Below are 13,761 nucleotides of genomic sequence, written 5' to 3'. Positions count from 1 at the left end.
TATTACAAAGAAACTGTGTTAATTTACACGTCAACCATCAGTGTAGAGAGAGTGTCAGTCACTCTATAGCCTCCCTAACATGTGGTATTATATGCTATTTTCATTTTATCCTTTCTGGTGCGTAGGTGTTGGTATGACATTGCAATTTACATTTCCCTGATGACTACTGACATCAATCATTTTTCCCAGTAGTCATTGCCCATTTGCATATTATCTCTTGAAGAATTCTTGTTCAAGTTTTCTGCCTGGCTTTTCTATTTTTATATTCTTTTAAAAATAATTTCTAGAATTTATTTATATGCAGGAAACAATACTTTTGCTTGTGATATGTATGGCAAATATTTTACCCATTCTCTGGTTTAACTTTTTTCCATCTTAAGAGTACCTTCTGAGGACATTTTAACAATGATCCTTTTTTTCTTTGTGGATGACTCTTTGTAGGTCCAGGTTAAGAAATCTTTCACACCTCATTATTTTGAAGATGGTCTCCTATGTTGTATGCTAAAATCTTTTTTTTTTTTTTTTTTTTTTTTTTTTTTGTTGAGACAGAGTCTCACTTTGTTGCCCAGGCTAGAGTGAGTGCCGTGGCGTCAGCTTAGTTCACAGCAACCTCAGACTCCTCGGCTTAAGCGATCCTACTGCCTCAGCCTCCCGAGTAGCTGGGACTACAGGCATGCGCCACTATGCCCGGCTAATTTTTTTTTCTATATAGATTTTTAGTTGTCCATATAATGTCTTTCTATTTTTAGTAGAGACGGGGTCTCGCTCAGGCTGGTCTCGAACTCCTGACCTTGAGCAATCCACCCGCCTCGGCCTCCCAGAGTGCTAGGATTACAGGCGTGAGCCACCGCGCCGGCCTAAAATCTTTATTGTTTTATGAATCATATTTAAATCTAAAATCCATCTTGAGTTCGTTTTTCGTATGATATGAGACAGCAGCTAAAACTAAGATTTTTGCCCATGAAATATCCAAATGACCCAGCCACATGATACTGACTGTCCTTTCCTCCCTGCTCTCCATTTCCCCTCTGCCATAAACAAGATTCCTTATATATGTCATTTTGTTTGGAGATATGAATCTGTTCCATTTGTCTACCTGTTTGTACTGTGCTGATGTCACAACGTCTTAGTTAAAATAAATTAGTAATAAGCCTTTATATATATAGTTCTTCTTCAATGTTGTCTTGGGCCCTTGGGCCCTTGTCATTTTTATTTAAATTTTAGGATGAGCTTTTTAATCTACACACACCTGCAATCACACTACATAAATTATTTTCAATTTAATAAGAATTGCTTTGCATCTATAAATTAACTTAGAGGAGAATTCATGTTTTTATAACATTCAGTCTTCTGATCCATGGATGTGGCATTTCTTTCTATTTGTTTAAGACTTTTTAAACTTTCTTCAATAAAATTTTATTTTCTGTTTAGATATACTGCATAGCTATTGCTAAGTATTTTTTTAAAAATCATTAATGGTACATTTTTATACTTTATTTTGTTATTGTTCATTGCTTGCACATAGGAATACAATTAATTTTATATATTGGCTGAGTATTAGCAATCTTATTACCTTACTTATTAAATCTAATAGCTTCTAATTAGATTATGATTAAATTATTATTAGATATCTATCATGTAAACTTGAACACTGACATTTTTATTTGTTCCTTTCCAATTGTTATTAATTTTCTTTCCTTTTAATGCCTTATCATACTGCCTAGTTGCTCTATTAAAGCGTTGAATAAATGTATTAGCAGTCATATTTTTATCCTCATTCTAATGAAAATATCATAAAAAACTTTTCAATATTTGACTAGTAATTATTTTAGATAGTCATTATCAAATTAAGAAAATTAATTTATTTTCCAAGTTTGGTGAGAGTTTTTATTATAAATGGGTGCTGCATTTTATAAGTTTTTGCACTTACTCAGTTAATCACTTATTTTGCCATTGGATTGAATTACATTGATTACTTTTTTTAACATTGAAACAAACTCTTATTTCCAGAATAAACTCAAATTGGTTGAAGTGTATAATTTTTTTGTATATTTAGGCTTGATCTGTTAATATTTCTTTTGAGTATTTACATATGTTTTTATGAGATAGTTTCACCAACATTTTTTTCTCTTCTTGTATAAGTTTTTTAAAAAACTTTAATATTCTATGAATGTGTTTATTCCAACTAAAAATTCAAATAATGGTAAAAACATACTTAAATATTTTATTTTTACAGTCTGCAGTATATATAATGATGCCTGTCCACATTTTTCTTTCTGATATCTTTTGCATATGTCTATCAGAAATTTGAATATAATTTCTTAACAAATAGCTAAGATTATGCATATGCAATAACAGAAAAAGCAATAACAGAGACAAACTATTAGTCTTTTCATTCTGCACTCATGCCTCTGGCTCCACCAATAATATCTTGAAGGAGAAAGAGGGAGATAGAAGAGAAGGGGCAGGGGAATAGGAAGCAGGAGACAAAGAAACCTTATTAAAAATGTCAAAAACTCCTACCTAACATTTTAACTTTAAACAATCCAAATGATTATTCTTTTATAAAAAATTTAGACTCTCACATGTATCAAAATATGAGTTAATATGTTAACATGCTACATAAGGGCTAGGATAAGCATCAACAATTTAATTAAAAAGTTAGTCTTTCATTATTGTCTACCTTCACAGTCTAGACATGCTACAATTCTTGAGTTATGTATAAACCAAAGAGATGAAATGAGAAATTAAGAGAAATGAAAGAATCCAAAATTCCATTCTTGCCTTATTTATTAATGCTTATGGTATTTTAAAAACAATTGTTTAATTGAATAAATAATGTATTTGTCCCTATTTGGCAGAAAATCTTAACTTTTATTATTTAATTTTTATCAAATATACAAAAATAGTAAAGCCATATCTTCACAGAAATATGCTAAATCCTGTTATTTTAGATGACTTTTCCTGATATGACTGAGGTGGATTTTGGTAGACATTGAACAAGTTTTATACTTCTTGGAAATAGTATATCAAAATATCTTGATACTTATTTGTTAGTAGTATTTGGGTAAGATATGAAGATATAATTTTCAACTAATATTTGAACTGTTGTTTAGTTTTGCAGGCCCTATGTATCTGGAAATTTTACCGTCTATTGATTGAATGCCTAAAATATGTGGAAAGCACTGATACTGAGTGAAAAATGATGAAAATAGGCATTCACATGGAAATTTGGAAATGCCATATATAAATATACCTATATATCTGCCTTTTCATAAGTTCATGCAAACATTCACCCATGTTTCCATGCTTCCATTAGTCCGTTCCTCCATCATTTTATATATGTATATATGTCTGTATCATCTGTCTTCTATCATCTATCTATCCATTCATTTATCTATTTAACAACTTATTTACAGTTTACCTCAAGATATTTTTCCATGAGGGAACCTTGAGATCTGTTTTTCTTGTACCTGACTGATTCAATAAATCCTTGCAAAGGTGTCTACTGTGCCAGGGATTGTATTAATACCAACTGCAGGAATATAAAGGGGATAAGCAATCTTGGTCATTACCAGATGTGGAACTTAGCTTAGTGAAAAAAATGATGTAAAATAACGTTAATTATTGTTGACTGTTGCTACAAAGATACAAACCACCACTGTTCTTCTAGGTCAAATATTCATTATGAAATGATCTCTCTGGCAACTATAAGGAGAATAAATTAGAAGCAGCAGAGTGGATATTACAAAGCCCGGTTTAGGAGGTTCCTGTTGTCTCCACACCCTTCTCACAGCAGGCGTCATTACTGGGATGCCAATGTGAGGGCAAAGGTGGTCCTGATCCATTAGCCAGAACTATGCCTTTGAGCATATCTTCTGGTCCATTGCCTGGATTTTAGTTTTGTTTGTGATCTTAAAACTTTTTTTATTTATTTGCCTTTTTCTTCTAATATATTTTATAGCACAGTGCAAAATACATGCAAAATCATATTTACAGACTAAATAAATAGATAGTTGAATACTCTTTGTCTAATGGCTTATATCTTTTGGGCTTAATTTCTCCTAGAATTCAATGCACCTTTTGGACATACTGATTTTGTCTGCCAAGATGCTTTCACTAGAGTGAGGCTCTGTCACAAAATTCATTTTCATCTGTTCCATAAACTCTTCCAGAGTCCTCATTCTAACTCAGTCCTTGCCTTCTTACCTGCTCTGATTTGAGGTGTCATTGTTACTTGTGCTCAAGGCAGCCTGACTCTGAACGATTTTGGTGTTATATAACTGTACTTAACACCACCATTATATAATATATCTACATTTCCATAAGACATCATTGTGATATAATAAAATTTGATCTATCTCTCTATCTATAAAACAGCATTGTGCACTACTTTTACTATTTCTAAAGCTCTGTTTGCCTATTATTACATACTAAAAAACATTATTCACATTATATGTGCAAAATAGTTCCACAGAGGCACTATTATGTATCTTGATTTATTGGTGATTTACATGTGAAATCATCAATATAGAAAGTATGTTATAGAAAGTGCAAAAACGCTATTAATCTGACAGGTAGTATGAGTCATGATAATGCGGTGTGCTTCTGCATTACTTAAGCTACTCCTACCCACTGCACTCCTATAACTTAAAATAGCTATGCTTATTTAAATCTAATTTTGCAACATAAATGTATTCCTTGACTGAATTATTTATGCCTCTGCTCACAAACAACATTTTAATACATTATACAGTCAAGTTAGATGAGAATATTTAGATGAAATATCATTTCATTAGCAGCATTTATATAAGATTTTCAAGGTAAAAGTAGGAGGCCCATCATATTCATCTTCTCTCTTCGTTTTCCCAAGAGTTTAGCAGAGAAAATGTAAATGAGCTGTCAGCTTATTAGCAGTTCTTTTTTTTTAAATAAATGATCGCACGTTTGTGTGTAAAGACTATTTATTTGGATTCTGACCACTGTCCTTGGTATAATATCTGTAGTTCCTGATTTCAGTGGACTAGAAGATATTAAAGTGAAAATGTGGTGAGCTTAATGCCCTTCTCTATGTGAGTACAGCCATAAAGCAATAGCCTATTTCACAGAGTAGCAATATTGTTAAACATTGTTTCTGTATTTTATCCAAACATTGGCTTAAGTTTGAACAGAGCCTGTTTACTAAAAGCTATCTTTTGCCAATGGCTTTATGCTCAGTAAAAACAATTAAATATCCTTACAAAAATGTATCACAAATAAGAAAGAACATCTTTCTCTCACTGACTATCCCACTTATAGGCATTAGTATAAAGGATGTGGTTCTTAATATCAAGAGGAAATTTGTCATGCCATTAATGCTATCCACCAAACAACTCTTGTTCTTCTCCCAGGTACAAGTTTAGGATACCACCCTCCCACTCTCATGAAATTTCCTATGATCATGTTGCTGGTTTGTCATTGAAGTACAAACAAAAGAGAATTATATTACTTGCAGGTAGAATCTTTAATAACCAGTGAATAATTTGATACTCTCTGTTTTTTTCTTTTCCTTTTGACACAGAGATCAGCAATGGTCAATATTGTAGCTTATATATTCGTTTCAGTACCAGAGTGATGATAGACATGAAGTGTGGGTTTAAAAAATGGTATCATGTTATTAAATTACTGAGAGTTTGAAGCTATTTATTACAATAGAATTACTTATCCTATCCTGAGTGATAAACTAATCCACCTCAATATTCCCTATTCTCATTTTTCCATAGATCAGTGTGTATCCTTATGTAACAGGAAATGTCATGAGGAGTCTTACTAAGAACTGTCCAGTCCTCATTGAACACCATATAATAGTTCTAAATGATTCACAGCCATTAAGGAGAATTCAGTTACAGCCATGCTGGGAAGTATCCACATTGTTGAACTAAGCATGATGCCAAGGTACCTTCCCACTCCAGTCTCAGTGCACTTGGTCATTTTTAGGAAGAGTTAAAGAAGAATCTATGTTTCCTTGATACAACAGGATTATAAAAAATATAGTGCTAATAAGTCTGTGTTATGTTAAGAAATGTTTGTCATAAAACAAAGGAGTCCATGAATCAGCCTTGAGAGTTTAAAGGTGTAGTAGAACTAACAAGACAGGATGAATAGAATACTTATATAAAATAGCCAATATTTTAAAAAGAATTTAAAAACATTCATGTTTAATAAATTACTTAAAATTTTGTTTTAAGCAAACCTTTAAAAATATATCAAGAAGAAATTTAAAGATCACTTAAGGATTTTGTGAAAAAAAAATAGAGATTTAAGTAAATATTACTTGGAGGAAGGAAGGGAGAAAAAAAGAAAACAAGAAAGTTAGAAAATGAAAGAATGTGTGTGTGTGTGTGAGAGAGAGAGAGAGAGAGAGAGAGAAAGACTAAAAATGTAGTTCTAGGGGTTGAATTTACCTTTCCTAAATTATACAGTTTTTACAATCGCTGTAATTAGGCATCAATGTAATTTGCATTGTCTCTTTCACTATAACAGGGTCCTTCAGATCTTACCTTTCTACATAATCTAGCAGCCGGGAACAATGATTTGAAGCAGGAGCATCATGACCTCCTACTGCATAAAGAAAACCATCGCATGTGGCCACTCCAACGCCCCCTCTCCTCTTACACATGGGAGCACACATGTTCCACTTATTTGTATGAGGATCATAATATTCCATTGAACTCAAACAGGAACTTCCATCCCGACCTCCAACTGAATACAACCTAAAAACACAATTTGAAAGACATGATTTAATATAGTCTAGATGACAAAACGTAGAAAAGTTCCTTTAAAATAAATTTTCACAGTATGAGGCTAAAATCTCTTAGAAATATATTTCTACACAAGGAGATTTTGTTAAAGATACTCTATCAATGATTACATATACCTAGAATTCCCATTATGTTAGTATGCAGTATATTATATGAAATTGAAACAACTATAATTTTCTAATCTCTATTGTTCTAGAAAGGTAGATAGATGCAAATTGCTTATTGAATAAATAATGATAATATATTAATTTTACTAAATAATAAGGAATATCTATTAAAATACAGAGTAAAATATAAGAAAATGAACATAATCAGAAAAAAAAGAAATTATCTTGTTGATCAGTAAGTGATTTGGCAGTGTATAAATCATGAGTGCTGCTTGGCATGATCCTCACAGTTTAGAATACTGAATAAATGGAATAGTTTGACAAATATTGCCATAACAACAACTTCCTTAATCAGTGCCTATATTATAGCTAAAGACAAAATTTAGCAGGAAGAAAGAGTGCAACAATGCTTGCATGGTTGAAAATTGGTATAACTTAATATAATCATTCTGCTGTAGTTATTTTATTAATGAGAAGTTTGACAAGATCCCCAAGAAAATAAGTCCTACATCATAAATGGTATTTACATGACTTGAAATACATTGTCTAATCCTGCTTGATTATAGTCATGAAGATTTCACCACAGTGAGGTACAGTATTGCATTTATTTCTTTACCCATTTGATCACTACATATTTTTGAATACTTAGTATGTTCCACACACTGTCCAAAGTTTTATAAATATATTTATGAACAAAACAGAAAAAAAAATTCCTGTACTCATTCTACTGAGGTATGGATAAACATAATATACAAAGTAAACACATATACTACTGCAAGAAGACGCTAATGCAATAGATATAGAGAAAGCCCAGAAGTAGAATCAGAAGTACAATTGGTAGGAGTAGGGATTGTGGTTGCAATTTTAAATAAATACCCAGAAAAGATCTCCTTGAGAAGGTGATGTTTACACAAAAACCTGAAGATGGTGGTAGTGATTGGAAATGATTTGAGGAATATCTTGGGAAAGAGGATTTGGGGCTGACTGTAAAATGAGTGCAAAGTTTCAAGAGCAGCAAGAAATGGCGGTGTTGGAGCAGAGATTGAGGGTGGTATGGCATGTGAGGTGAGAGGTGGTGGTTCAGGGTGAATAGCACCTTACACGGGTGGTGGTACACATTTCTTCTGAATGAAATAGGAAGCCATATAAGTGTTTTTTGAGTAGAGGAATATGGTTTGTTCATGTTTTAACAAGATTAGATGTTGTGGAATTTTTCTTTACTATGGACATTATGCCTAATATATTGATAAATAGAATTAATTCTATAGTTATCAGTTTCTAAATAAATGTATAGAAAAGGCAGTATTGTACAGCCTAGCATTAAAAAAAAAATCAATCAGGTCTTAGATTTACAAATGCAAACTCTAATATCCTTTAGTAACTCTAAAATAAGATGTTTAAACTTATTTCAAATCCTGGTTATATTTTTAAGTTGTTTATGTTTCTCATAATGACTGCCATGATAAAATGTTTCTGATTGCCCAAGTGTTCCCTTTATGGATGTAATGCCTCTTTGCTTGATTAATCATAAGTTGTCTGCTGGTTTGCAATCTTCCAATATGTTAAAATTAACCAATAGGAGCATTTTAAAGACAAGTAATGGACAATTTAGCTTGCAAAAGCACCCAGAAGTGAAATAATTATTCACTGAGAAGTTTTTATCATCCTAAACACTTCATGAAACCTGAATCTTATTTATTTCCATATTTCATTTAAATTAGAGATCTAACTACAAATAAGTATGCTATAATCTAAAGTATTATTAAAATGGAGCTAAATGTGTTTTGCAGGGACATTACTTACTGTGTATCTTCATGCAAGACACCTAGCACATTATCTAGTGAATGCTTTACATGTAAAAATGGTATCATCTTCTTATTTTCAATTGTTTTAAAGGAAATATTGACTTCAAGGTGCTTTATATATTCATACACATTACATTGATAAATTATACTATTGAGTTATCTAAACCCAGTATTGTTGATAACTAATGATAAAATAGTTTAAGCAATAATATGCTTATTTTCTTTTTCTGAAATTGTTTAAAAAATATACATACAAACATATACCAAATGTGTATAAAAAGTAATGATAACAAACAGCCTACCAAAATTAATCATGAAGAAATAGAAAGACTGAACAGATCATATCTAATCTAGTATCAAACCAGGTATAATTCTATTCAGATTTTGGAAATTGAACCAGTGATCAAAACTTTGCAACAAAGAAAAGCCAAGGAGCCAAGACTTATATGAAAAAATACTCAACAATACTAACCAACAGAGAAACGCAAGTCAAAGCCACAATGAGCTATCTTCTCAACCCAATTAGAATGGCTATAATTAGCAACACTAAAAATAACAAATGCAGATGAGGATGTGGAGAAAGGAGAACACTTACACGGTGTTGGTGGCAATGTAAATCAGCACAGCCATTATATAAATAATATAGAGTTTCCTCAAAAATTAAAAAGAGATCTACCATATGATCCAGCAATTTCACTACTGTGTATATATTCAAGGAAATGAAATGAGTATGTAAAAAGAGACATCTATACTCCTATGTTTATTGTAGCACTATTCATTATAGCCAAGATATGAAATCAACATAAATACTCATCAATAGATAGATAAAGAAAATGTGATGTATATTTTCAATCAATCCTATTCAGCCATAAAAAAGACAGAATCTTATTATGTGCGACAACATGGATGAGCCTGGAAGACATTAAGTTAAGTGAAATAAGCCAGGCACAGACAGACAAATACCATATTATATCACTGCTGGAATCTAAAAAAATTGATCTCTCAGAAGTTGAGAGGAAAATAGTTACCAGAAACTGGGGAGAACAGGGAGGAGAGGGATATAGGAAGAGGTTGGTCAACTGGTACAATGTTACAGTTAGGAGAAATATGATCGGGTACTCCATTATTAATACATAAGTAGGGTGACTACAGCTAACAATAATCTCTCCTACATTTTGAATAGCTAGAAGAGAAGATTTTGAATGTTCTCACTACAACAAAATGATAAATGTTTAAGATGATAGATGTGCTAATTACCTTAATATGGTCATTATACAACTTATACAGATATTGAAAAATCATATTGTACTCTATAAATATGCACAATTATGTGTCAATAGAAAAGAAAGAATGAAAGGAAAGGAAAGGAAAGGAAAGAAAGAAAAAGAAAGAAAGAAAGTGAGAGAGGGAGGGAGGGAGGAAGAGAGGAAGGGAGGAAAAGAGGAAGAGAGGAAGAGAGGAAGAGAGAAAGAGAGAAAGAGGGGAAGAGGGGAAGAAGGGAAGGAAGAGAGGAAGGGGCGAATGGAGGGAGGGAAGGAGGGAAGGAAGGAAAAAAGGAAGAAAGAAAGAAAAAGAAAAGCCAAAGACTAGATGATTTCATTGGTAAATTCTCACAAACACTTAAAGAAGAATTAACATTAATCTTTTTCAAATTCTTCCATAAATTGATGATGAGGGAACACTTACAAACTCATTCTATGAGGCTAGCATTACTCTAATACCAAAGCTGGACAAAGATACCACAAAAAAAGAAAACTAGAGGCCTACATCTCTGATGAATATACCTGCAAAAATCCTTGTCATAATATTAGCAATCTGAATCCAACAGCACATTAAAAGAATCATATATCACGATCAAGTGGGATTTATACCTGGGAGGCAAGGATGCTTCATATTAACTGAATAAAAGATAAAATTCCATGATCACTTTAATGATGCAGAAAAAACATTTCAGAAAATTTAGCACCCTTTAACAATAAAAATTCTCAGCAAACTAGGAATAGGAAAAAAACTGCCTAACGAAATATTAATTAGGATGTTATATATTAAACCAATTTTTCCCAATAAAAATCTACTTACTATGTAGAAGGAATAAGTGAAGTAAGAAATATTCCATATTTTTTATATCTCAGTGTTTAAGAAAGAACATGTTATGATAATTAAACATACTGCTTACATGATAGACGTTAAATACTTAGCCTCTGAGCCTATTTTTTAGCTAATAGCATGTTTATTAGAATATATTTTCTTTGGAAATAAAATTTGCCTGCAAAGTTCACAGTTTATCATGTCATTGACTTCTTTGACATAAGTACACATTTTTTTAAATTCTCCCCTAATAAAATCTAGTAACATAGGGATGCATACACACAAGAAGTGTATGTAATGCCTTGATAAAAATGAGATATTTGACACTTTTTTGTGTAATATAGGCATGATATATGCTAGCTGTTATTTTATAAATTACTTACTGAACTCTGTTATAAATAGTTTCTTTCATTTGGCATTTAATGTGTCCTTTTCATGTCATTCATAGCCTGATATGGTCTACAGATTAAAAATGAAGTTAAAATTTTAATAATATAATATAAAATATATATTAGTACTAGGGCAGTTAATACTATGAATCAATAATACCAATTAATACTGGAGCAAAATTAGTTGAAATATGTTGAATTTTTTCTGAAGAAGGAGTTCAGAAAAAGAAATGAAAAAAATGGAATCTGTGTAAAAGAAATATAGTGTCCTTTGAGACTGCTTCATGAATCTATTACTAAAACCAACATGGGGAGCATAGATTCGGGGCAGTAAAAAAGAAAAAAAAAAAATGAATGGATGTGTTCCAATATTTGAAAAAAAATATGCATTTTATGAATATATGTTATCAAGCAGCATTGTCTGCAATCCACTTATTTTTGAACATAAATTGACTAAGAACTAGAATGTAAAATAACTAACAACATCAATAATTAACAATTATTATAAGTATTCTTAAAGTGTAAAAATAACCAAGGAATAGAAATAAGAGACAGAACAGTTAGAATAAATGCTGCAATGTACATACAAACCTTCATGAACAATTATGAAAGATTATTTTCTCAGATCTTCCCTCATGATGTATTTACTCATAGTTTAGACTGATTTCTTGCTTTCTTTTAATGACAATGACAGATTAGATGTTGAGAATCTGAAGAGCAGAGAGGAATCTCATGAGGGAAGTCAACATACCAATAACATAGGAAGTGACAGCTGACAGTTTTACAGCAATAAAGGAAACATGACATTTTAACTTAGAGTTGAAAGATGAGTAAAAATTGGTAAGTTGAAGAAATAGGGGGTCAGCATTACATACAGGGAAGGCATTATGTGCAAAGACAAGGGGCATGAAAGGTCAGAGCAGGTGACAAATAAAGAGTGACAGGTATGTCATATTGATGGAAGGGACAGCAGTGAAAGACAGGAAAAAAGAGATGTAGCTGGTAGGAGCAAGAGGTTAGACTGAGAATGAAGAGGTTTGGATGTCACGCTATGGACTTGGGGTTTGATTCTGAGGAAATGAGAAAAAGACAGAAAATAACGATTCTTAAGAATTGTCAGGTTCATAGTTCAGTTTGCTGTGAATATTGACCAGCATATCCCTTGCATGCCAGGAATTGACAAGTGATCCAGAAATATCCTTGGTTAAGTAAAATTTTCTAGCACTTGTTGAGAATCGCAAGAATCTTAGTCTTCCCTACTATTTTCCCGAATTTATGTGTTTAAACAGTACACAGATGAGCTTTGCCTAACACTTAGCCATCAGGTTTCAATATCTTCTGTCCTAGTAGTGCCCTTCTAAATTAACGCCACCTATTTGACATTCTATAACATACAATATAGAAATTCAAGAACAAATATTGTATCAGTCAAAAACTGATACATGTGGGCTCAAATGATTTTAAAAAGTGGTTTTGTAAGTGTTGAGACCACGACTGCATCTCTAGAGTATTACATTTTCTCTGAAGAGTTTGAAATTTTATCCTACTTGCAAGCTAACAAATCAGCTTGCCACAGTTTCATAGATGCTGGCAGAAGAAACAAGATTCATGGGTGAGAAAGAAATGACTTTATTATTTACAGTACAATAGGCAGCATGAACTTCGTGGTCATCTTGGTTTTCCTTGTTTCCCCGAGTCCTCCCAGGGTGATTCAGAGTGAGTCAGGGAAATACTGCACTTGCGGTAGGTTTGTTTCATATCTGAGGAAGCTCAGGTTTAGGAAATGCTAATCCTTTAAAGAGAGCTGCCAGCAAACCTGGCCAACCTTTACTCTGAAGGGAGACATTATCTTTATGATTCCGATCAAGGAACAAATCCTTGCTCTCTAACCCAAAGGAAGATATTCTATTTTCCAACTCTCTTTGATTTACAAATATCCTGAAAGGATGGTGTGAATAAAAGTCACCAATACTTCTTGCTTGGAAAATGTGCTGTAATGCTAAAACCTCATGGAAAATTACCTATTAACCCTCTTGTTCTGATATTCCAAGGTGGAATCCCAGATACCATAACCATGATTCAAAGAGCAGGATGAAGGAGTGAAGGAAAGTTGGAAGAAGGAGCACAACTTCTCCTTTTAAGCGTGTATCTTTCACGTTGCACAACTCATTTCTCACATTTCATTGGTCAGAACTTAGACACATGGCAATACCTAGTTTGTAAGATGCTAAAACATTTTTGATGGCCATATGCCTCATGAAAAATTAGTGTTTATACTGTCATATAAAAAGGAGTGAATAAGTATTGGGGGATAATTATCAGTTTCTGCCATAGCACTAAATCGTTTCCAGCCCTATGTGCCATTGAGCATTCATGTTCGCCTAGGTAGTTTTTCACTATATATGCAGAGTTACTTCTCATCTCTCATTAATCAACTGAGGTTGTGTCTCCACTATAAAGTATTTTCTGATCCCACTTTGTTTTCCTTGTTTCCCTGAGTTTCCTAAAATTTGTTCTCTAAAATTTAACTTTATTTATAATCTGTATCCTAAGTAATTTACTATTTCACGTA

At 32.4% G+C, this 13,761-nt stretch overlaps 1 protein-coding gene across 2 annotated transcripts in view; it reads right to left on the bottom strand.

Annotated features, from left to right (window-relative positions):
• KLHL1 (kelch like family member 1) overlaps window positions 1-13,761 on the bottom strand; it is a 308,649-nt gene that overhangs the window by 10,726 nt on the left and 284,162 nt on the right. For both annotated transcript variants that reach the window (XM_069467168.1, XM_069467170.1), the window contains one exon: window positions 6,540-6,752. In XM_069467168.1, the coding sequence (XP_069323269.1) occupies window positions 6,540-6,752 (213 nt within the window). The remainder of the gene's footprint in view (window positions 1-6,539; window positions 6,753-13,761) is intronic.

This window comes from Eulemur rufifrons, chromosome 4 (genome assembly GCF_041146395.1).
Source record: "Eulemur rufifrons isolate Redbay chromosome 4, OSU_ERuf_1, whole genome shotgun sequence".
Classification (NCBI taxonomy): domain Eukaryota; kingdom Metazoa; phylum Chordata; class Mammalia; order Primates; family Lemuridae; genus Eulemur; species Eulemur rufifrons.
Note: the sequence above shows the minus strand (reverse complement) of the source record. Positions and strands in the feature narration are given on the sequence as shown.